This window comes from Mustela nivalis (assembly GCF_964662115.1).
Source record: "Mustela nivalis genome assembly, chromosome: 2".
NCBI lineage: Eukaryota > Metazoa > Chordata > Mammalia > Carnivora > Mustelidae > Mustela > Mustela nivalis.
Window position 1 is genome coordinate 104309100 of NC_139021.1, and position 24707 is coordinate 104333806.

The 24707-nt window shown below is 37.4% G+C and overlaps 1 protein-coding gene across 3 annotated transcripts in view; it reads right to left on the minus strand.

The window, feature by feature from the left end:
* RYR2 (ryanodine receptor 2) overlaps positions 1-24707 on the minus strand; it is a 733452-nt gene that overhangs the window by 401146 nt on the left and 307599 nt on the right. For all 3 annotated transcript variants that reach the window (XM_082721308.1, XM_082721309.1, XM_082721307.1), the window contains exons 5-8: positions 23431-23445; positions 9873-9947; positions 6127-6205; positions 3006-3118 (exon numbers count right to left, since the gene is read on the minus strand). In XM_082721308.1, coding sequence (XP_082577434.1) covers positions 3006-3118; positions 6127-6205; positions 9873-9947; positions 23431-23445 — 282 coding nt within the window. The remainder of the gene's footprint in view (positions 1-3005; positions 3119-6126; positions 6206-9872; positions 9948-23430; positions 23446-24707) is intronic.

Below are 24707 nucleotides of genomic sequence, written 5' to 3' on the forward strand. Positions count from 1 at the left end.
AGGTCAATGGACACCAATGACAAAAAGTCATAAAATCAATGACTAGAAATATTTATTTAGAATAGTTGGTTATAAGGACTGTGTTTTTCAGCCAAAGTTCTTAACTTGTTTCCTTTGAAAGACACCAGCGACTTCTCAGAATGTGAACCTGGCTTTCCAGGACAAGCCTTTATTTAAAATCAGCTACCTACTCCCTTCATGCTCCCTTTCTGATTTTCTCTTCTGATGAAGTATCTGCCTTTTCCTTAACCTTTCTCAATAAGTACAAACCTTCCAGGTAAATAGTGGCGGTAACTCATAAGCAATTCTTACATGTACCATTCAAGGAGCTACAAGTCTTGCTTGGATCAAAGCATTTAATCCTCTTAACACCTCTGTGAGCTAGATTTATCATCACCTTACTGCAGATGAAGAAACTGAGGGTTTTGCAAAGTTATGTGATTGGCCCAGGATCATATTTACACCAACAAACAAAATATATAGACACACAGCCCATTTTTAGTTATCCAGTTGTATGTAGATTATTCCAACTGCTATATTCCAAAGACCTTTAACTCCGGCACTTCTTGCCTGTATGTACTTTCTCTAGATCCTTCTAATCAACCACAGTGGCAACATGAGATTATAATTAATTAACCATCTCTGTATCTTATACCCTAAACAGTAACACATACTTACTGCCTTTGTAATATTCTCAAACATTGCCCTAGGTGTTTGGTTCATTTCTTCCACTAGTTCTTTGATGGTAGTAACCACACACAATGTGCCCTTGGTCCTTCCTGTGCTTTCTACGACATGCTAGGTGCTCAGAGATGAGCACTATAAGCACTGAGTCTGTTACCCAATGAAAGAGAAATCTTAACAATCTGGTTGGCCACTGTGTGTAGCTCTCAAAGAGGTTACCAGAAGAGAAACTTGCATAAAAGGGCTAAAAGGGGAGGCGCCTGAGTGGCTCAGTGGGTTAAAGCCTCTGCCTTCAGCTCAGGTCATGATCTCAGGGTCCTGGGATCAAGACCTGCATCAGGCTCTCTGCTCAGCGGGAAGCCTGCTTCCCACCCCCCTCTCTCTCTGCCTGCCTCTCTGCCTACTTGTGATCTCTGGCTATCAAATAAATAAATAAATAAATAATCTTTAAAAAGAAAAAAAGGGGGCTAAAAGGTATCTCAAACATAACTTGTGGATTTCATTAATCATGAGGTTTATTGATTTCTAAAAGCAAGAGAAGGTGAGCCTCATGCATTAGGATTATTGGTCTTATTTGTATAGTGCTTTTTCAATCAAACCATATTCAAATTCATTATCTCATTGCTTCATCCCAGGAACCTTGTGTTAAGTATAATCATCATCATGTTGCAAGTGAGAAAGCTAGAATTCAGGCAATTACACGCCTCTCTCTGAAAAGTGGTAGCAGAATTGATTCGAGAAGCCACAGCCCTGGCGAGATTGCCCATTTTCTACTCCTTCAGTGGAAAGTACAAGTCATATGACAAAAAACATGCATGGTTATATGCCAAAATCAAAATAAGATCTGTAGATCTTTAAAAGCATTCATGGACTATTTTTAGCTGTTATTGGTTTCCATGTAAAATACAACTCAAAATGTCTATCTCCTGATCAAGACATACAGCACCTTAATGCACAGCATATGCACACAGCAAGGGCTTAATAAATGCTTATTTGACAAATTGACACACTTGTCCTAGAAATGTGGAGGGTGCCTGTTTCCACCTCCATTGGTTAAGAGACAAAAGGAGAGAAATGCTCCAGGCCTCCCTTTATCAAGGCAATGTTAGCTGTTCCATTTAATACTCCCTGTCAGTTACAAGAACACTGTTTCATCATTTCCCTGTCTTATTACCTCTTTCCACAATGCAAGTAAAACAAAACTGTTCTTCTCTCAAAACTGGAACTAAATGGGTTGGTAAGTGAAAGTGACTTCCAATACCCCCAAACCCAATTGAACTCCCATATTCATGGAGCAGGGGGTACCAACTACCTACTTAATCCTAAATTCATTACACATAAATAATATTCTGATTTATGCCAGTCGGAATACACTTTCTATAAATTAGTCTGTGCTTAACTGAAGCAATGTTTTACTTCTGATTTTTATTTCAATTATCATCCACTATGGTGTTTGGAATTTTTTTTATAGAAATAGACATGTAATACCCCCATTTATACCTGTTCACTTTCTTTTTTGTTTTTTTTTTAAGATTTAAGTAATCCCTTACACCCAAAGTGGGGTTTGAACTCACGACCCCAAGATCAAGAGTCATATGCTCTACTGACTGAGCCAGTCAAGCGCTCCTATTTGTCTAATTACTTTTTCAACCTTAAAATAAAAAGAATATTTTGCACTGGCTTCCTTCATACTCCGATTGACTTCACCCTTCTACAAACTTTGGTCCAGGATTATTCTTTGGCAAAAATACAGTTCACTAAATAACTTAAGTCAAATATATCATGGCCTCGCCACAGAAATAAAATACACTTACGAAGTTGAAATAAGACCTTCTTCTTCCCTTCTCCCATTGCTAACCCCTGCCCTCTGAAAAAATGTCGTGTAGACGAGAGAGGGAAATTCGTTGTGTCCATTTCTCTTTTCTCAACAGGTACGAGCTTCTCGTAGAACCACCTGCTTTCATAGATGTCAGAATTGGTACTCAGAACCTCCTTAATATAGCCTTCTTCACTGGTCCACGGAATTTTGAACTCCTTATTCGACCGCATTTCCATGCCGTTGGTACAATAATCTAAGAACAGGTGCTCTCAGGCTCACAAAGACACGTGCGAACGGTACCAGGGAAGCCTAAACCTGGGAAACCGCACTTCCACAAAGGTCACATTATTCCCCTACTTAGGGAGTTATTTGTCACTCGTCAAGAAGAGATACGGACTTATCTCTAAGGAAATTCCCTAGATCCTTTGCAGTCTACAGAGAAAGCAGGATTGGCCTGCACTTGATCCCACCGCCAAACACAGGACCGCGTGGGCCCACTTACCAGGTACCGCTCAGAGGACACACTGACCAAGATGAGGTCATCTCCGACTCGAACCTTCTCTCCTTCCGACCGCTGCTTGGAGGCAGGATGAATGGTCCACCAGCAAGCCTCCCCTGAAGGATGAACACAAAGAGGCACCTCTCACTATGAAATCTGTCTTTCTTGCCAGCAGCTCCAAAATGAAAGAGGAAAATAAAACAAGGCTTCCAGATCAGTCTCCTGACAAATGAATACAACCATCCTTCCCACAGCTTCCCGAAGTTTGAAACTGACTGTAAATTCATCTTGCAGACCACAAAAATCAAAAGACTGAGGCCAAATTAACTCAGGATAAAGACATACTGAAATGCAAAGATTCTCCTCATGGAACCCCGCTGTGGCATTTTGCAAAGTGAGGTTTGGTGTCTTCCCCCCTCTAAAAAGCTATTTATGCTACCATTAGGCCAAATTTACCAGTCATGCTGACCTTCCTGCATTCTTTACATAATCCCATGTTCACTGCTCTCTGTACAAATATCTAGTTTTCTGGCACATGATTTTCAAAAGGACTTGGGGTGTTGTAATGCAACAGTTGTGTTGTATCAATTTTAAAACTCTGTACTTGTGGGAGATACAGATTAAAAATAGATAGTGTTGTCACTGAAATTTTACTATTCTGTGCCTTGTTTTTATTCTTTATTTTAATGGGTGGTAGTTTCCACTAAACTAAGGGTAAAATTATATAAAAGAATCCTACTATAGAAGGATACATTATAAAAATAACTGGGTACACATTAAATCAAATCATTTTTTCTAGAACTAGTCGAGCATAAGCCTCCTGAGCCACATAACAATTCATTCTCCAGGCCCATTAGCTACAGTATAAATTTATATAAACAATTCTTCAACCTGTTTATAGTTCCTTTTAGAATGCAAATGCAAGCTCTATCCAAAAATGAGAATAGTTTTTCGGTGGTATCTGTTATCTAATACTTACTCCATCCCTTTCACCAGCTTTATTGTTTTTCCCTAATACTTGGTTTTTTTCTTCTTTGCTAATTACCTAATGCCAGAATATAAGTTTCGTAACAGCAGGAATTTTATGTGTTTTGTTCATTGGGGTTTCCCCAGCTCCTACTAGCATACTACAGGCACTAAATAAAAATTCAATTTGCATAAATGGGTAAATTAATCATCCAGTAACATTTCTCAAGCATTCTTACAGCCAGTCTGCAATGAACCCTGGGATGCTTTTCTTAGACAAACCATAGTCCTACCTGAATGTCACCTTACAGGACTCATTATTCATTCAATTCACATTTTTAGAGTTGCAGGGAGTTTTCATTCATTTACTCAAACAATTATAAAGCACCCACTATTTGTCAATCATTGCTCTAGTAGCTGGGGATGCATCGATAAACAAGGAAGAAAATATCATCTGCCTTAGGAGTTTAATTCCGATCAAAGCACATAAGAAATAAGAAATATGATAATAATGCAGCAATTCAGATGAAGTAAAAAGCTATGGGGAAAATAGTAGTATAAATGGATCAGACGTAGGCAGAGGGACCTCATTTTGTTGTTTTGACTTATATAATCATCTCAGTGTATGAAAACAAATTCTAGATCATGCATGTTCTTTACTCCTTTTGAGAAAGAGAACTGAAGACTTTTTCATCTAACTGTTGCTGAAGGATATCAAAAGAGAAAAAATTTTTTAACAACTAGCAAAGACACAGAGGAATGACTGAGCTTCTATAAAATGAAATAAAAATCAAAAATAGTATTTATCTTGGGGAGCCTGGGTGGCTCAGTTGGTTAAGTGGCTGACTCTTGGGTTCAGCTCAGGTCGTGATCTCAGGGTCCTAGGATGAGTCCCATGAGGGGCTCTGCACTCAGGGGGGAGTCTGCTTCTCCCTTGCCCTCTGCCCCTCCGCCACTCTCCCTCCCTCTAAAATAAATAAATAAAATCTTAAAAAAGAGAGAAAAAGAAAATAATACTTATCTTTTTGGTGTCTAGAATTCTGGAATTTTCATGCATAATGATGTGAATTAGGTTGGTGACTATTACTTTATTTTTATCCATTTGTTGTCTCAAAACTTTAGAGTACAAGAAAGTATTTTTTAAAGATTTTATCTACTTGAGAGAGAGAAAGAGAGCAAGAGAAAGCACGAGTTGGGGTGGGGGTGGCAGAGGGAGAGGGAAAAGCAGGCTCCCAGCTGAGCAGGGAACCCAATGTAGGACTCGATCGCAGGACTGCTGTATCACAACCTGAACCAAAGGCAGAGCTGAGCCAAAGGTAGATCCTTAACTGACTGACTCACCCAGGCTCTCCTGGGAAAGTATTTTTTAAAATACGAATAGGAAAAAAATAAAATAAAATACGAATGGGGGTAGATGTGGGGGCAAAGCTTGATCCCACCTCTGAAAGGAACTACTTAATAGGAGTTGGTCTATTGCCCTCCTTTTATTTCTACTTGGTCTTTTACTTATTTTTAATTCTAAAAGCCATGCATGCTCATTGTAAAAGATTAAATAATCACATTGAACATAGCTGTATAAAATGTAACAGAATAAAAAATAGGGCCCCTGTCCTCCTATTTCGATTTTCTGAAAGGATAAATGTGTTTATGTATACATTTTGGTTCGAAATATAAAAATACATGTATATTCAGACAGATCTGTAGCCCTCTGGACACAGAAATGAAGCACTTTCATTTTCTATCTTTTTTGTCTCAATAGTGATATTAAGTATGTTTCATTTTTTAGACAAACTATTTTTAAGATAAAAGAAAAAAGAGGTTTGCAGGCTATTTCACAAGCAGATCAGTGCACACTAATACAGTTAACAGCCAGTAAATCCGGTAATAAGTATGGTTTTTCTAGCCAAACCCCTAAAAAGAATAAGGTCTGAGATACAATTTAAACATCCAGCTAATTACATGGCAATGACAAACTAACAGGAACAACATACACTTCCTTCTTCTACTAAAAACTTTCCTTAGAAAGGCATTCATTTTTGTCTTCCTGACCCCGACCATAAGAACATTTATCTACTGTATCTCTATATCTTACATCTTCCAGTTCCATCCCTGCCACATTCTCTTGGAACGCAGCCTCTTCCGGGAACAAGGTGCTCACCTGTTGTGTCCTCTTGCAAGCCAACATCAAAGGCCAGTTTATCAGTTGAAGACCGGGAGGTAGACAGGCAGCACAGATACTAGAAGATACAGAATCAGTCGTCGTCACTGAGCATTTTTAGTCCCATGGGGGTCTAACTCTGAGTTTGCTATCAGTAAATCTCTGCTCTATCAGTCTTCTCCTTCACATCTGGACGCTTCTGTGCAAAACCCAGGTTCTTCATCAGGAGGTGGAACAACACTTAAACAACATTCAGTAGGAGATGAGCTCCCCCCTCCCCACTCATGAACAACTGAGGAAATGTGTTCTGTTGGTAGAAGACGACACCTAACTGGGGATATGTCTGTACATCTCTCGCTGTATGAGGTATTCATGATCCTAAGCAGAAATACAACCTGATCTGACAGTTGGAAATCTTCCTTCCCACCAGAAATTTGAAAACAATTCACTCTCATCTTCTAGTTTCATTTTCATTTTTAAAATCTTAACTCTCTGAAATCCATCTGGAATTTATTTTGTTGTGCAGCATGTGACCTCACTCCAGTGAGGTTCTCTCCCGTGCGCCTGTGTGTATGTTTCCCCAAGAACAATCCAGTTCTTGCAACACCATCATCTCCTTACATCTCCCCCTCCTCCTTCAGTTTCCTTAACTGTATTGTTGGACATGAAGTTTAGGATAAGTCAGTTGAACTCCATTAACCCCATTCCAACTTCAAAAACCTTGTTAATTGGTGTAAGAATGAGGACACAAGCTGGTGAGGAAATGGAGAAAGGGGAACCCTCTTAAACTGTTGGTGGGAATGTAGGCTGGTGCAGTCACTCTGGAAAACAGTATGGAGGTTCCTCAAGATTTTAAACATAGAGCTATGACCAGCAATTGCACTACTGGGTATTTACCCCAAAGATACAGATGCAGTGAAAAAAAGCAGCAATGTCCACAACAACCAAACTGAGGAGCCGAGATGCCCTTCAATGGAAAAATGGATAAAACAGATAAAAAAAGATGTAATATCACACACACACACACACACACACACACACACACACACACACGATGAAATACTATGCAGCCATCAAAAAAGAACTCTTGCCATTTGCAATGACGTGGATGGAACTAGAGGGTATTAGGCTAAGTGAAGTAAGTCAATAAGAAAAAGACAATTTTTGGAGACAAACCATGAGAGACTCTTAATCTCAGGAAACAAACTGAGGTTTGCTGAAGGGGAGGGCAGTAGGGACGGGGTGGCTGGGTGATGGACACTGGGGAGCGTATGTGTTGTGGTGAGTGCTGTGTGTTGTGTAAAACTGATGAGTCACAGACATGTACCCCTCAAATAAATAATACATGTTAATAAAAAAAATTTAACTAAAAAAATAAGACTAGGCAATGAAGGAAGAAAAAAAAAAAGAACGAGGACACAAGGATGAACATAGCATGAGCTCAAGATACACTACCATCCACAGCAACGAGTGCGCTGTCAGCAAGAACAGGAGCCCTGCAAAGAGTAGTCAGAGCCAATTCCAGGCACCGAGCAAGCCCAGATCTCCCAGAGTCACTGGACAAATAATGCAAAGTCTAGAAAAGTCTTACTGGGAAACTGGTCCATCCACCTCAGTGGGTGTCTGAGTGTGAGAAGGGAGGAGATGAACCAATCAGGGGACAGATGTGCTGATATATTAAATGGAAGTCAGTGTCACTAGGATATAAATCAAATTCACCTGGAAAGTCCAATTTCTGTCACTTGACGACAAAACACTGGCTCCTAAGGTTATAGAAAAGATATTGAGGGTCCCAGTGTAGGAATGTGAGCCTGACCTTGAGAAAGGCTACCTGAGATTTACAGACTTTAGATGTAAACATATTAAATGTCTGCTTTTATCCTATTAAAGTCTTCTACGATATTTTGCAATAATATTACAGTACTAGGTACTGTGACTATTAACACATTTTCTCGTCCAATAATGTTCACAACAACTATGAGGTAAGTACCATAATTATTCCACTAAACGTTCATTAAGTTCCATAAGGACAAGGACACGATCTTCTTCACAACAATATAAGCCTCTTGAACAGTGCATAGCACACAGTAGGTGCTAAATAACATTTAAATGAATAAAATATTAAAATGCAATTACAGACTTAAAGAAGTTCAGCATGGTCTCCAAGGCTGAACAGCATATAGGAAAGTGAGCCTAAACCTAGATCTACTGACCAAGTCCAGGCTCCTAACGCAATACGTATAGAGGGTACTTTTCTTAAAACAGTCCCTTATGTTTATTATTTCATGTTTTTATCGTGTTTTGACTGGTATTAGAAACAGAATTCTTCCCATGAACTTTTAATGCACTATTGCTCTATGCAACTGTATTTACATATTTATCTAGTATCCACCCACTTTACTAGAGTATATGCCTTAATTTTATTTCGTATCTTGCCAAGATTTCTGGAACAATGTTGAAGAGATGTTTTTGGTTTTGTTTATTTTTTTGAGTTAGTTTTGTCAAGAATCACTTTAGTGTTTGACAATTAAAATTGATGTTGGTTACTGATTTGATGTTTATATTTTCTTTATCACTGAGAAATTAATCAATGCTTAGTTTTATTAGAAATGGATCTTGAGTTTTAATAAATCCCTTTTCAGTGCCTATTAAGATGATTGTTATTTTTCTTATTTGATTCTATTTATATGATGAAGCACACTAATAGAAAGGATATTATTAAGGCATCATTAAAATCATATTTATACTTCTCCTATACTTCTCTTCCTATACTTCTGAATTAACTAGAACTTTAAGTCAAATGTTCACACTGGTATTTGTGATTAATACTGATAATTTTTTATGTTTTCAGTATTGATAGTAAGGTTATGCTTAGTCACCTGTTCTGATTTAGATAATATCAGAATTATCTCCTTCCTAAAAGGAATAATCAATTATATTTTACTTCTAAAGGTTGGACCCTCATGTATTCACAAAAGTTATACTGATGAAAAGTTTAAATGATGTAGAAAATGCTTATGCTAAAACAATATGTTTTAAAAATCAGGACATAAGTTGCTTATGCAGTAAGATCTCAATTACATAAAATTCTTGTAACAGAAAAGATTACAATTTGTTAGAAGTCCCCACACTTTCTCTCATTAAGATGATCGTGAAGAACTGTGTCTTCAGTAATTTCCAAATTTCATAAAATGAGTATGAGCTGTTTATATAACTTAATAAAGCTTTTAAAAGAATAGAATAAAACTTTTACATATAAAATAAATGAAATGTATCATTTGACATAACATAAAAATATACAGAAGTGCACAAACATATACCTACACAGACAGATGGAAATGTGTATGGGTATCTATATGTATAAGGATAACCCATGTGGATATGGCTTTTTTAATCTTATCTGTTTCTTTAATCATATGAATTAATTTTCTAATAAATGAACCATTTAAAAATAATCAGAACTGAGAAATACTTCTTGACTCTTATGCCTCCCTCCTCCTAAAACCAGTCCACTAAAAGAGATTAAAAAACAGGAGTCACAAATGATAGAAATGAAGGACTTTACAGGTCATCAAAGCTAATTCTTATTTTATAAATGAGAAAATTAAACCAGGGACAAAGATATTAAAGAACACATACAATTACAGAACTCATTAATACATCCCTTGAAAAGCCATTACCAATGTCTCCTGATGATTTATGTCTAAATGGACCATCTGAGAGAGGATACCAACATGCCTACTCACCATGCCACTGTAGGAATGGCGGAGCAATATGGCATGTCCATAGAGGAGTGTCCGATGACCACCACCTTGAGCAGTCTGTGGGTAAAAAAAGAGGGGTCGACAAGGAAAAAAAAATAAAAGAGTAATCATAATTAAGTCATTAAGATACTCTCTTGTTATCAAGGAAAAGTTTAATAGGAAAGAACTAAGTAAAACTAAGCAAAGTTATATCAAAGAATATTTAAATGGGAGTAAGCTACCAAGAAAATCTCTACTGTGGGTCAGCAGTTGATTCAGTCCTCAAAGAATGAACTTGACTTTGGCATAATTTATAATTATTTATTCATAGTTATTTATTATCTCTATTTCCCATCATATTGTGATCTGCATCAGGTAGGGACTATGGTACTTTATTCACCATCCCCCCCCCCCCCCAGGGTTCCTACCAAAATGCCTGGCATACAGTAAGGATAAATATCTGTTCAATGAGTGACTCTTCCTAAAACACAGTTTTGACCAAAGCATCTATTGATTTAAAATTTTTTCACGCCCTTGAACTGTTTTTTAAAAAGAGTTCACATTTTTTATATGAAATTGAGGAAGGCTTCTCAAATTTTAGCATGCTTATAAATCACCAGGAGAGCTTAGCATAAAGAGTGAGGATACTAAGCTGTGTATACTTTAAGAAGTGAAGAAAACACATTAATATCTACTACTACTATACTTTTCACTCAGGATATCTTCCTCCCTATTGTTCCATACAATTTCTAAAAATGACTTTATTTTCATGTTATATTTAAAAGACCTCAAAACCATTCTTACAACAGGTATGGAAAGGTATTCCAATAAGAAAAACTGTTTAAAAAAAAAAAAAACAGGGAAAAAAGAGTAAAAGAGAAAAATCTATTTTGCAAAATCACATTCCTCCTCAGAACAAGGCCCTCTTTAAAAAGTACTTTCATTTTTTTAAATAATATGTTCTATTTAGTGTGGCTAAGGATAATTTTATCCACTTAGTCTGATTTGGATCACTTTGATAGAGGAGTTTACCTTTTCATGCCAGATGTGGGCTCCAAAGCCTTAAAATACTGATGAATTTGAACAATACTGGACAGTCAGAACAATCAAAGCAAAATTTTTCAGAAATGCAGGACAAGGCCTTAGATTTAACCCAAAAGTGGCAAGTGCTCCTTTTACTCTAAAGATTGCCCAGAGTTCACATACATACACTGTGTATGTATGTGTGTACACACACACACACGTGCACGCATACACATGCACACACAAAGGTAAATGTTCAAACTGGTTAAGCTAAAACAGATATGCAGTGTCATAGTGTCTGAATTTTCTTTCAACTACAGACGTTACACAATTAGACAATTACAGGTATCTACGCTATCGATTTCCTCACTACTTAAATACAAATCAACGCCACAGATTTAGTTTTAACAGAACTCCTGTAAAAGTATGCAGATAATCCACACTAAATCAACTTCGTTACTTAAGAGAGCACTATTAACACAAAGTGAATGCGATTTCTGTCACAGGGTCTGCATCACTCTTCCTCCAACTTGTCATTTTTAAAGATACTGTTCTAACTCGTTCTGAATCAGAAAAAATGTGTAATTTCCACTCGAGCAGATTGGATAATCTGTTCATTCAACAAACATTTCTCAAAAAAAAAAAAAAAAAGTGTATGTGAGAATCATCCAAAGAGTCACCTTGGTTCTTTTCTGTGATTTTTATTTCGTCATGTTAATTTTTTTGTTAAATTTGGCCTGCTCCTTGCTTTATTTTAAGTGAGCAAATATTTAGGGACTTCTCCTGCTGTAGGGAACTTCTGGTAGCCACTTTTAGGGTTATTCCTTCAAGACTCTACAATATTGTGCCTTATGTGGGCTTTTGGACTCCCCTAGACCAATTTCAATAAGAAAAAGATCATCACTGCTGGGTGGTGTATCACAAGCAGTTGTAATTCAGGATCCTGGAAAAAAGGTCCATTTTCCCTTTAGTCCTCCAAAACTACACCTGTAAGCGCTCAGCTATATGACCATATTACGCTATGAGAACCCTCTAGGACCAGCTAGATAGGAGTCAATCAAGCTCATGGAGAAGGAAGCTCAGGGCTGGCCTGCCTTTCCAGATCACACACAGGAAAATACAATCTTGGCTTTTTTTTCCCCCTCTTTTTGAAATTAATGTGAGTAAAGTAAGGAGGGCTTTCAAATGTATCAACTGAATAAAAGAATTAAATTTTACATAAGGTGAACAACTTTCATTTCACACTAAAGCCATCTAAACTTTAACTAGTCCTGCTTTTTCCAGTAAGTATTATAGGAAAGAAACACTCTGTCCTAATCATTCAGAAGTATTGACTGCAAGGCTACACCTGCTGCCAAGGGTATCATGCAGAACAAGCTCACATTGTATTTTCTTCTGCACTGAGGATCAACGTTTTCTCCAAAAAACTTAACTTATTCACTCAACAATTAAATACTGGATCTCATGTAGTTTCCTTCCAATATCTGCACACTAACAGCAAAGAGAATTTTTTTTTTTAAAGATTTTATTTATTTTATTCGACAGAGAGCGAGATCACAAGTAGGCAGAGAGGCAGGCAGAGACAGAGGGGGAAGCAGGCTCCCCGCTGAGCAGAGAGCCCGATGCGGGGCTCGATCCCAGGACCCCGAGATCATGACCTGAGCCGAAGGCAGGGGCTTAATCCACTGAGCCACCCAGGCGCCCCAGCAAAGAGAATTTTTAACGTTAATATATGAATAATGATATGTTTCTTAATGCCTCCAACTATGTGATGGATTATCAGATCCTTTCCATCAAAGTAGTACCTGAAATTGACATGTCCCTCAGGTACATTTCCAAGTGTGACTTAGACCCTACCTGTCCCTGAAAATGCAGCTGTCAATCCACCGCCCCCAGCCCTGCCCATAGGATTCCTAGAGACTGTATTATGGTTGTGAGTTGGTAGCAGGCAGAACCACAACCCAGAAGTCAGCCTCTGTGAGAAGACAGGGGTCTCCTGTAGGTGATGGGGTCCATGTAAAGGAGCTGCAGCCCTCTTAGGGAAAATAACAACAACAACAACAACAAAATTACCAACTGTCATCTCCAAACTCTCCGTACTTCTGATGTTGGGGAGCTAAGCAACAGTTATCACAAGGCAGAGTTTGACTTTTTGAAAATGACAGTGAAAAACGTGTTTTCAATTCTGTGTGTCGGTTTCGTCCCCTTACCCCCTGAAATGACCAGCAGGGTTAGGGATGCACAACGGTGTAAAAACCAACAGCTCAGCAGCTATAAATGGATAAGAGTCCAGAGCACACTCAAACAACACTGCTCTATGTATTCTAAACCAGCCTCAAGCTTTACAACAATTATCTTAACAGCAATTTAGTATTGATAGGCATTCCTATGCCTCTAGCTTGCCAAAGATGTCCAATTAGGGGACCCATATTATAGGTAAAAGCTTTCATGTAAATGCATCTACATTTACGTTTATTTATTTATTTATTTATTTATTTTTAAGATTTTATCTATTTATTTGACAGAGAGAGATCACAAGTAGGCAGAGAGGCAGGCAGAGAGAGAGAGAGAGGAAGCAGGCTCCCTGCTGAGCAGAGAGCCCGATGTGGGACTCGATCCCAGGACCCCGAGACCATGACCTGAGCCGAAGGCAGCGGCTTAACCCACTGAGCCACCCAGGCGCCCCCATTTACGTTTATTTAGAACAATATGCAGTCGATGGGCGTAATGTATTCATCTGTTATCCTCTGTGGGAAGGGAAACAAATTGGATCCCTGTAACCCCATTTGAAGTATTACTATTAGAAGGTTAAAATTTAAGAGCAGAAAAGCAGAAAACATAAAACTGTAACAGCAATGACTAAGATAAACTTAAGGGGTTTATACGCACATAAAAATCATTGATACTGTGCTTCTGTTGTTTAGGTTTTGTTTTCTTTTTCTGTTCTGTATTCTTTAAACATGTGTTTGTGTTATATATTAGCTTATTAACATGTCACTTGTATGGCTGCTGTTTAAAACTGTCTAATTTACTAACCACATACTATCTAAACATTTTAAGTTTTCTGTTTTTCTCATTTTCTCCTGTACAGAAATGCTATGTTAACAAATGGAGGACATTTCTCATAATTCCAGACCCTTATTATGCAAACGTTGTTTTTGGTTTGTTTGTTTGTTTTTTAATAAGCCCAACTATAGAACTTCATAGCCCTTGACGGATAAGACATAACATGCTGTCTTAGAAGCAAAACAATGAACTCTTAACAGGAATTTATTACTACAGGTAATACTTAGTTAAGTCACCGAAATTTAAAACAACAAACAGCAAGGATAAGAAATTTGCATTACAGAACTTTGTTCACTGTGTTCAGCTATTTAAGTAGAGAAGCTTTACTGCTTACCTTGAAATACTAAAAGTAAAACTTGAGAAATGAGTTGTTCCAAGGAGAAAAATAGAAAAATATTTCCACGCTTAAGCTTTCAAATCATCTGAGAAACACACACGGGAATGGCTCAAGATCAACCAGAGCCACACAGAACTATGGAGCCGCAGGTTCTGGTCAACCGAGGGGTCCCCCAGCAGCTGGAGATACTCACAGGGCTGCCATCTTTAATAGTGAATCATATTACAGATTCATAGAATGACTGTAATAATGAGAAATCTGGCATCAGTGCAAAATAAATGTATCTGACAAAGCCAGCTGAACATTGTCAAGACAATCATTGGCACTGGATGGCTTAGTTCTGATTTGGGCTTAACCAAAAGCCTCTGAAGAGGGGGGCAGATTTAAGGTCGATGGCAGTAGTGACCAACCATTGTGCCAAGAGCACAAATGGGCTCCTGCCATCAGAAAGCATCTACTTCTAGGAGGTCAGATGATACCTGTCCAGATACAAAACCCAAAGCAAACCATGCCTGAAAAATGACAGCTGAAGAAAATTCAGCATTTTTCCCTTTTAAGTGGCTTAAAATACTCTAATTTCACACAGAGCCCCTCTGCTCAAGATTCTAACCTCCCCAGATCATTCAGTGCAGGTAAGAAAAATAAACCACTGGGCTTCTGGCTTTGCAATTAAAAGGAATTAGAACCTAATTAAGTTATTTTAGATATGCTGCCTGGTTTAAATTGATTCTGCACATCATCTTGCTGTTTGCATTGATTTTTATATGAACCTGCTCTCATGAAAGAGCTTGGAACAGAAGTTTCAGGTAACTATTTCACTCACCTTCTTCCAAGGGATGAAACACTGGATGAGGGACTGATAGGGTAAAATGGCAAGATGATAAAAGGAGTACACTAACGGCTGATGTGGCAAGAAAAATGGAGTTTTTCAAACAAAATTTCACAGGCTGTGTATTACTAGATGCAAAGATAGATTGGACATTTTCAGGTTTTGCTACTATTTATACCATTTTCCCAGCTAAAATGCTTGTTTCATGATGTTTAACTAAGTGGTTAATATCATCTACCCAGTGTTATGATTAGTCTCTTCTACTGAAAACTAATTGCTGCAGTTATGTGAAATTTTGGAAAATGTCTCATGTCCTTTTTGACAGATGTCTTTGAAGAAGTGTTCTGCTCTGTCATCCCATACAAACCGTCAAATTCCTAATGTTGACTAAAGGCGCAGTGGTTGGGACCCCACAAAGCTCCTGGATCAGAGTTTCTGAAAATGGTAATTACAGACTTAGCTACGTAATGGACTAACATGAACACTTGGCATCCTTTATTACATGGTGCCTTTTAATTTATCGTAATGATGAAATTTATTTATTTCAGTCCCCCTTTTTAATCTACATCCAGAATTTTGATTTAGCAGGTCTCATAGTTTATATTTTTTAAATGATATGCCTTTGAATTTTTTAATTATATTAAGCCTTTACTAAGTGAACATGTAAGTTTCTCTATTCTTTCCTCACTTTTAGGATAAAAAAATTAAATTTCATAAGTGGTATAGGAGAAACAGGACAGGTACGAAAAAATGAAACAAAAAAAAACTCTAGTTTATGTCTCAAAACAATGACATTCTGCTCTTCTCCTTCTGCATATTTTCTTCAATAACATGACCATGTACTTTACTCTCCTCTTTGAGTTTGTCTCCTTTGAAAACCTATCCATTTTTCTAATTTGGTTAAGAAATGAAAAGAAGTTAAATTATTTTCACTTCGCCTGGGCTAGGTAATTCAATAGAATCTTCTTGGTGCCTCTTCTAATTTCCCACAGTATAAATTCCTACTGTATTCATGCAACACAGCTTAAAACAAAATAGTCAATATAATGCAGATTGAAAATTCTTTTTTTTAAAGTAGGCTCCACACCCAGCAGAGAGCCAAACGTGGGGCTTGATCTCACTATGCTAAGAACAAGACCCAAGCTGAGATCAAGAGTTGGATCCCTAAGCAATTAGCCACTAGGCATCCCCCTATCCAGAGTGTAAATGCTAAAGGAAGCTGTTGAAAATATTTTTTTAATTAACATAAATTATTTGTTTCAGGGATATAGATCTTCTATTCATCAGTTTTACACAATTCACAGTGCTCACCATAGCACATACCCTCCCCAAAGTCCATCACCCACCCACCCTATCCCTCCAACTCCCCTCCCCTCCCCTCCAGAAACCCTCAGTTTGTTTCCTGATATTAAGAGTCTCTTATGGTTTATCTTCCTGTATGGTTTCATCTTCCTTCCTTTTTTCCTCCCTTCCCCTGTCATCTTCTGTCTTGTTTCTTAAATTCCTTATATCAGAGATATCACATGATAATTGTCCTTCTCTGATTGACTTATTCCACTTAGCATAATACCCTCTAGTGCCATCCATGTTGCTGCAAATGACAAGATTTCATTTTTTGGTGGCTGCATAATATTCCACTGTGTGTGTGTGTATACACATATCTTACATCCTTTATCCATTTATATGTTGATGCACATCTAGGTTTTTCCATTGTTTGGCTATTGTGGACATTGCTGCTATAAACATTCGGGTGCATGTGCTCCATCAGGTAACTACATTTGTACCATTGGGGTAAATACCCAGTAATGTGATTGCTGGGTCATAAGGTAGCTCTATTTTCAACTTTTTGAGGAACCTCCATACTGTTTTCCAGAGTGGCTGCACCAGCTTGCATTCCCACCAACAGTGTAGGAGGGTTCCCTTTCTCAGCATCCTCTCCAGCATCTGTCATTTCCTGACTTGTTGATTTTAGCCATTCTGACTGGTGTGAGGTGATATCTCACTGAGGTTTTGATTTGTATTTCCCTGATGCCGAGGGATGCTGAGCACTTTTTCATGTATCGGTTGGCAATTTGGGTATCTTCTTTGCAGAAAAGTCTGCTCATATCTTCTGCCTATTTCTTGACTGGATTCTCTGTTCTTTGGGCGTTGAGTTTGAAAAGTTCTTTATAGATTTTGGATATTAACCTTTTATCTGATAGGTCATTTGCAAATATCTTCTCCCATTCTGTCAGTAGTCTTTTGGTTTTGTTGACTGTGTCCTTTGCTGTGCAAAAGCTTTTGATCTTGACGGAGTCCCAATAGTTCATTTTTGCTGTTGCTTCCCTTGCCCTTGGCAATGTTCCTGGGAGGAAGCTGCTGTGGCTGAGGTCAAAGACATTGCTGCCTGTGTTCTTTTTCTCCTCAAAGATTTTGATGGATTCCTGTCTCACATTGAGGTCTTTCATCCATTTGGGGTCTATTTTTTTTTTTGTGTGTGTGTGTGTGGTATGAGGAAATGGTCCCGTTTCATTCTTCTGCATGTGGATGTCCAATTTTCCCAGAACCATTTGTTGAAGAGACTAGTTTTTTCCCACTGGACATTCCTTCCTGCTTTGTCAAAGATTAGTTGACCATAGACTTAAGGGTCCATTTCTGGGCTCTCTACTCTGTTCCTTTGCTCTATGTGTCTGTATTTGTCCCAGTACCATGCTGTCTTGACAGCCTTGTAATAGAACTTGAAGTCTGGAAATGTGATGCTGCCAACTTTGGTTTTCTTTTTACCATTTCTCTGGCTATTTGGAGTCTTTTCTGGTTCCATATAAATTTTAGGATTATTTGTTCCATTTCTTTGAAAAAAAAGTGGTAGTATATTGATAGAGATTACATTCAATGTGTAGATTGCTTTAGGTAGCACAGACATTTTCACAGTATTTGTTCTTCTAATCCATGAGCATGAAAAATATTTCCATTTCTTTGTATCTTCATCAATTTCTTTCATGAGTAGTCTATAGCTTTCTGAGTACAGATTCTTTGCATTGTTGGTTAGATTTATTCCTGCTTATAGTTTTGGGTGCAATTATAAATGCACCCAAGTCTATAAATTATAGACTCCTTAATCTCTTTCTTCTGATTTGCTGTCAATGTACAGAAATGCAACTGATTGCTGTGCATTGATTTTATATCCTGACACTTTACTGAATTCCTGTATGAGTTATAGCAGTTTTGGAGTGAAGTCCTTTGGGTTTTTCACAAAAAGTATCATATCATCTACAAAGAGTGAGAGTTTGACTTCTTTGCCAATTCAGATGCCTTTTATTTCTTTTTGCTGCCTGACTGCTGAGTCTAGGACTTCTAGTACTATGTCGAATAGCAGTGGTGATAGTGAGCATCCCTGCTGTGTTCCTGACCTTAGGGGAAAAGCTCTCAGTTTTTCCCCATTGTGAATGATATTCGCTGTGGGTTTTTCATAGATGGCTTTGATGACATTGTGGGATGTACCCTCTATCCCAACACTATGAAGAGTTTGGATCAAGAACAGAAGCTGTACTTTGTCAAATGCTTTTTCAGCATCTACTAAGAGTATCCTATGGTTCTTGCTCTTTCTTTTATTAATGCATTGTTTCACACTGATTGATTTGCGGATGTTGAACCAACCTTGCAGCCCAGGAATAAATCCCGCTTGGTCATTTGAATAATCCTTTTAATGTACTGTTAGATCATATTGGCTAGTATTTGGGGGAGAATTTTGGCATCCATGTTCATCAGGGATATTGGTCTGCAATTCTCCTTTCTGATGAGGTCTTTGGTTTGGGGATCAAGGCCTCATAAAATGAGTTTGGAAGTGTTCTTTCCATTTCTATTTTCTGAAACAGTTTCAGAAGAATATGCATTAATTCTTTAAATGTTTGGTAGAATTCCCCTGGGAAGCCATCTGGCCCTAGACTATTGTTTGTTGGGAGATTTTTGATTACTGCTTCAATTTCATTACTTGTTATGGGTCTATTCAGATTATCTATTTCTTGAGGGTTCAGTTTTGGTAGTTTATATGTCTCTAAGAATTTATCCATTTCTTCCATATTGTATAATTTGCTAGCATACAGTTGCTCATAATATGTTCTTATAATTGTATTTCTTTGGTGTTGGTTGTGTTCTTTCCTCTTTCATTCATGATTTTATTAATCTGGGTCCTTTCTCTTTTCTTTTTGTTAAGTCTGGCCAGGAGTTTATCAAACTTATTAATTCTTTTGAAGAACGAGTTTTTAGTTTCACTGATATGTTCTACTGTTCTTTTGGTTTCCACTTCACTGATTTCTGTTCTGATCTTTATTATGTCTCTTCTCCTGCTGGATTTAAGTTTTAGTTGCTGTTCTTCCTCCAGCTCCGTATGTGTAGGGTTAGGTTGTGTATTTGAGACCTTTCTCATTTCTTGAGGAAGGCTTGTATTCCTAAATACTTTCCTTTTAGGAACATCTTTGCTGTATCCCAAACATTTTGAATAGTTGTGTTTTCATTTTCATTTGTTTCCATGAATTTTCTCAATTCTTCTTTAATTTCCTGGTTGACCATTCATTCTTTAGTAGGATGCTCTTTAGCTTCCATGTATTTGAGTTCATTCCAAATTTCCTCTTATAATAGAATTCTAGTTTTAGAGAATTATGGTCCAAAAACATGCAGGGAATGATCCCAATCTTTTGGTACCAGCTGAGACCTGATTTCTGACCCAAGATGTGAACTTTTCTGGAGAATTGTCCAAGTGCACTAAAGAAGAATGTATGTCCTGTTGCTCTGTTGCTTTGGGATGAAATGTTCTGAATATATCTGTGATGTCCATCTGGTTCAAGGTATCATTAAAAGTCCTTAATCTTTTGCTTAGATGATGATCTGTTCATTTCAGTGAGAGGAGTGTTAAAGTCCCCTAATAATACTGTATTATTGTCAATGTGTTTCTTTGATTTTATTATTCATTGGCTTATATAATTGGCTGCTCCCATGTGAGGGGCATAGATATTTTAAATTGTTAGATCTTCTTGTAGGATAGACCCTTTAAGTATGATACAGCGATCTTCCTCATCTCTTATTATACTCTAGTTTAAAACCTAATTTGTCTGATAGAAGGATTGCCATCCCAGCTCTCTTTTAAGTTTATTAGCATGGTAAATGGTTTTCCACCACCTCACTTTAAATCTGGAGATATCTTTGGTCTAAAATTAGTCTCTTGCAGACAGCAAATCAATGGGTCTTATTGTTTTGTTGTTGTTTTTTTTTAATCCCATCTGATACTCTGTATCTTTGATTGGAGGCATTTAGCCCATTCACATTCAGCGTAACTATTGAAAGATAGAATTTAATGCCATTGTATTGTCTGTAAGGTGACAGTTACTGTATTTTGTCTCTGTTCCTTTCTGGTCTGTTACTTTTAGGCTCTCTCTTTGCTTAGAGGATCCCTTTCAATATTTCCTGTAGGGCTGGTCTGGTATTTGCAAATTCTTTTAGTTCTTGTTTGTCTTGGAAGCTTTTTATTTCTCCTTCTATTTTGAATGACAGCTTGGATGGGTATAATATTCTTGGCTGCATATTTTTCTTATTTAGTGCTCTGAATATATCATGCCCATCCTTTCTGGCCTGCCAGGACTCTATGGATAGGTCTCCTGTCAACCTAATGTTTCTACCATTGTAGGTTACAAACCTCTTGCCCCTAGTTGCTTTCAGAACTTTTTCTTTGTCAGTGAGACTTTTAAGTTTTACTATTAGAAGACATGATGTTGACCTATTTTTATTGATTTTGAGGGGGGTTCTCTGTGCCTTCTGCATTTTGATGCCTGTCTTCTTCCCCAAATTAGGGAAGTTCTCAGCTGTAATTTGCTCCAATATACCTTCTGCCCCCCTCCCTTTCTTCTTCTTCTGGGGTCCCAATTACTAAATATTGTTCCATCTTACGGCATCACTTATCTCTCAACATTCTCCCCAACTGATAAAGTTGTTTATCTCTCCTTTTTTCAGCCTTGTTCTCCATCATTTGGTCTTCACTAATTTTCTCTTCTGCCTCATTTATCCTAGCAGTAAGAGCCTCCATTTTTTATTTCATCTCATTAATAGTCTTTTTCATTTTGATTTGGTTAGATTTTAATTCTTTTATTTCTCCAGAAAGGGATTCTCTAGTATCTTCTATGATTTTTTTCAAGCCCAGCTAGTATCTTTATAATCATCATTCTGAACTCTACTTCCAACATCTTACTAATATCCATATTGATTAGGTTCCTGGCAGTTGGTACTGCCTCTTATTCTTTTTTTGTTTGTTTTTTGATGTGAGTTTTTCCATTTTGCCATTTTGTCCAGAGAAAAAATGATGAGTGAAAGAACAAAATGCTAAAAGGGTAACATGGACTCCCCCCACCCAAAACATATACACTAAACAAATGAGAAACTGGGGGGAAAAGAAAGGAAAAAAATAAGAATATGGTCAAGCTGGTGAATATAACAGAGCCATACACTAGATTTTGGGTATATTTTGGTCTGTTAGAAGACACTGCCTTCCAAATTTTAGAGGAAGAAAAACATATATATACAAAAATAAGGGTAAATACAATGAAGGGATGGAATATGAAAGTAAGGATGATTTTAAGTAAGGATGATTTTAAAATGAGTTGATAAGAAGTTGGTTTGAAAAATAAAAACAATAAAAAGGAGATGAGAATGTGATCATGTGGGAGACTAGAACAAAGCCATACACTAGATTTAGGGTATATTTTGGTCTATTAGATGATACTGTGTCCCAAAATTTTAAGAAAGAAAATCTTCTCTGTGTGTGTCTCTGTGTGTGTGTACACACACAAAAAAAGGTTAAATACAATGAAGGGATAGAATATGACTTTAAAAATGAAAATTAATAAAGATTTTTTTTAAAAGGAATTGATAAGAAGTTGGTTGAAAAAGGAAAAAAGAAAGCTTCAACAAAAAAAAAAAAAAAGAAAAAGAAAAGAAATTTTTTAATTAAGTTTTAAAGAGTAAAGAATTGTGGGGGGAATGCCATGAATTTTATATGCTCTATTCCCCTAGTGCTGGAGTCTTGCAATTCTCACTCATCGGTAAACTTGGTCTTGGCTGGATGTTCTTGCTAATCTTGTCGGGGAGGGGCCTGTTGCTGTGATTCTTAAATGTGTTTGCCATAGACAGAATTGCACTGCTCTTGCTAAGGGCCAGGCTAAGTAATCTGCTCAGGTTTGTCCTTGGAAGCTTTTGTTCCCTGAATGCTTTCCATACAGCTTTCGAGGACAAGAATGGAGAAGGCCTTCGCCTCTGGAGAAGCCAAGAGCTCGGGAACCACTCCTCAGTGCACCCTCAGAAAAAAGCAATCACGCGCATCTCCCTGGTCTCTAGCTGCGCTCAGTGCTCACCCAACATATGACCGAGCATTTCTATCTCTGCACACAACCCCATCTGGAATCTCCAGACCCAGCAGAGTCCTCCAGCACACTCTTGCTCCACTCCTCCTGGGGGAAGAAGGGGGGGGAGTCTCCCTGGATCTGCCACTGTGGGGACCATGCTCAAAAAGCAGTGGCCCAACTGTGTGCCTTAGATCATGGTTTATGGCAACCCCGAGCTGAGAGCCCACTCCATGGATCTGCTTTGCAGCTGGCTTCCGGAGGACTTGGGAACTCTGCCTCACTCAGACATCCTTGGTCTTTCTGTGACCCGAGGTCCTCAGACCACACTGTCCCAGTGAGGGATCTATGCCCTGCTTAGCCTCTGGAGCAATGTCCCTCAGTAAAGCAGACTTCTAAAAGTTCCAATTTTGTGCTCTACTGCTCTACCACTTGCCAGGAGCCAGCCTTTCCCCCCACAGTCTATCTTCCCATAAATAGCCTCAGATTCATTTCTCTGCATGTCCCACCTTCCAGAAAGTGGTCGCTTTTCTGTTTCTAGAATTGCTGCCCTTCTATCTCCTGTTGATTTAGTAGATGTTCAGAATAGTTCGATAACTATCTAGCTGAATTCCTGGGACCAGATGAAATTTAGGTAGGCTATTCGTCAGCCATCTTGCTCCTCCCCTTCCAAAAATATATGTTTGAACAGGAGAAATTCCTAGCATTGGATAAATAAAACAACAACAACAATTACAATACAACCCAAGATGTCGAATATTGTTCATTAAGCTATCAAATCAAAATGCATGATTTATTTATTTAATTTACAAGTTCCAAAGTTTGATTTACATTTAAAAAACTTGAAAATGTGACATGCCATGAATTTGAAAATAAGTAAAGGTAAACCAAACTTAAAATGCACAAAGTATTACATACATAACAGATGATCCAATGTCTTACCTTCATCATGAATTTCTGTAAGGGCATAAAGAAAAGAGAGAAAATATTAAATATATGTTATTTCAAGGACTTGTTTTCAAATATCTCTTATTTACAAAGATTCTACCATTCAAAATGAAGTTATGTGAACAGTAAGCATAAAAAAACCACACTCGCTGTGGTGTCAAAGAGAAGTTTAATATCAACTACATGCTAGAGAAAAGCTGTAGCACGCAAAACCTTTGTAGTTCTCTTCAAAAATGTCTTTACATTAGCTTTTCCTATTTTTGTGAAAACATGCTCCTCTAATGCGTGATTCAATTTACAACATAGCTAAGCACTCAAAACAAAACAAAACAAAGAACAAAGTTTAAAATCTCAAAAACTATACTCTGAAAATGCTTTAAATTTTCTTTAATTCATCTTTTGCATAAAAATGCCATGATATAAACAGCAACGCAACAGTTTTGTAAAAATTGTGGATTAGAAACTGGTAAGGTGGATTATAAAATAAAATGCTGCTCCCATTTCATGCAAAAATAACAATAAGCAAGTCCTACACACTACATATTGTGATTTTCAAAGAAAAATCACAAAAACTTCTTTTTCCTTTAAAATGACACAGCCTCTTCTCATGATTTATATTTATTATAAAAGCTCTTTTTTTGCTTCTAAAAACATTGTAAGTACATGGCATATCCTCATTTTCTTTTAGACCCATCGACTTTGACCCTCTCTTCTTAGGAGAAGTACACAGATGAAAAAGAGCTAAGAAAAAAAAATGATATTATATTTCCAAATTTAGGATTAAATTTCATTGTCACAGCATGTAAGCCCTACAGAGAAAAGATACACATATTTATATTCATTTTGGAGAAAACAGCAAGGGGAATTTTTCTAACATAGATATTTGTAAATACCACAGTAGTGTTCCTGATACATACGTGCATAGTAATTTATATACAACTAAATGGCAACTCTATTGTGACTTGATTTTTTTTCTGTGTTTAATATTATAATTTGGTTACAGTTTTATTTGTTTAAATAATATCTACACCCAAGGGGTGGGCTCAAACTCACAACCCCAAGATTTAAAGTTGCATGCTCTTCTGACTAAGCCAGCCTGGCAGCCCCGTACTACTACAATTTTAAGGAAAAAGTGTAAAGAACCATTTCATTCTTAGCTTCAAAGATAGGCTGTTTGGTTACATTTTTGTAAGTGATAATGGTAAATGACAAGAGAAAACTTATTTTCCATGATGAAACGGACCAATCACCTCCTAAATGTGACCTCTGGT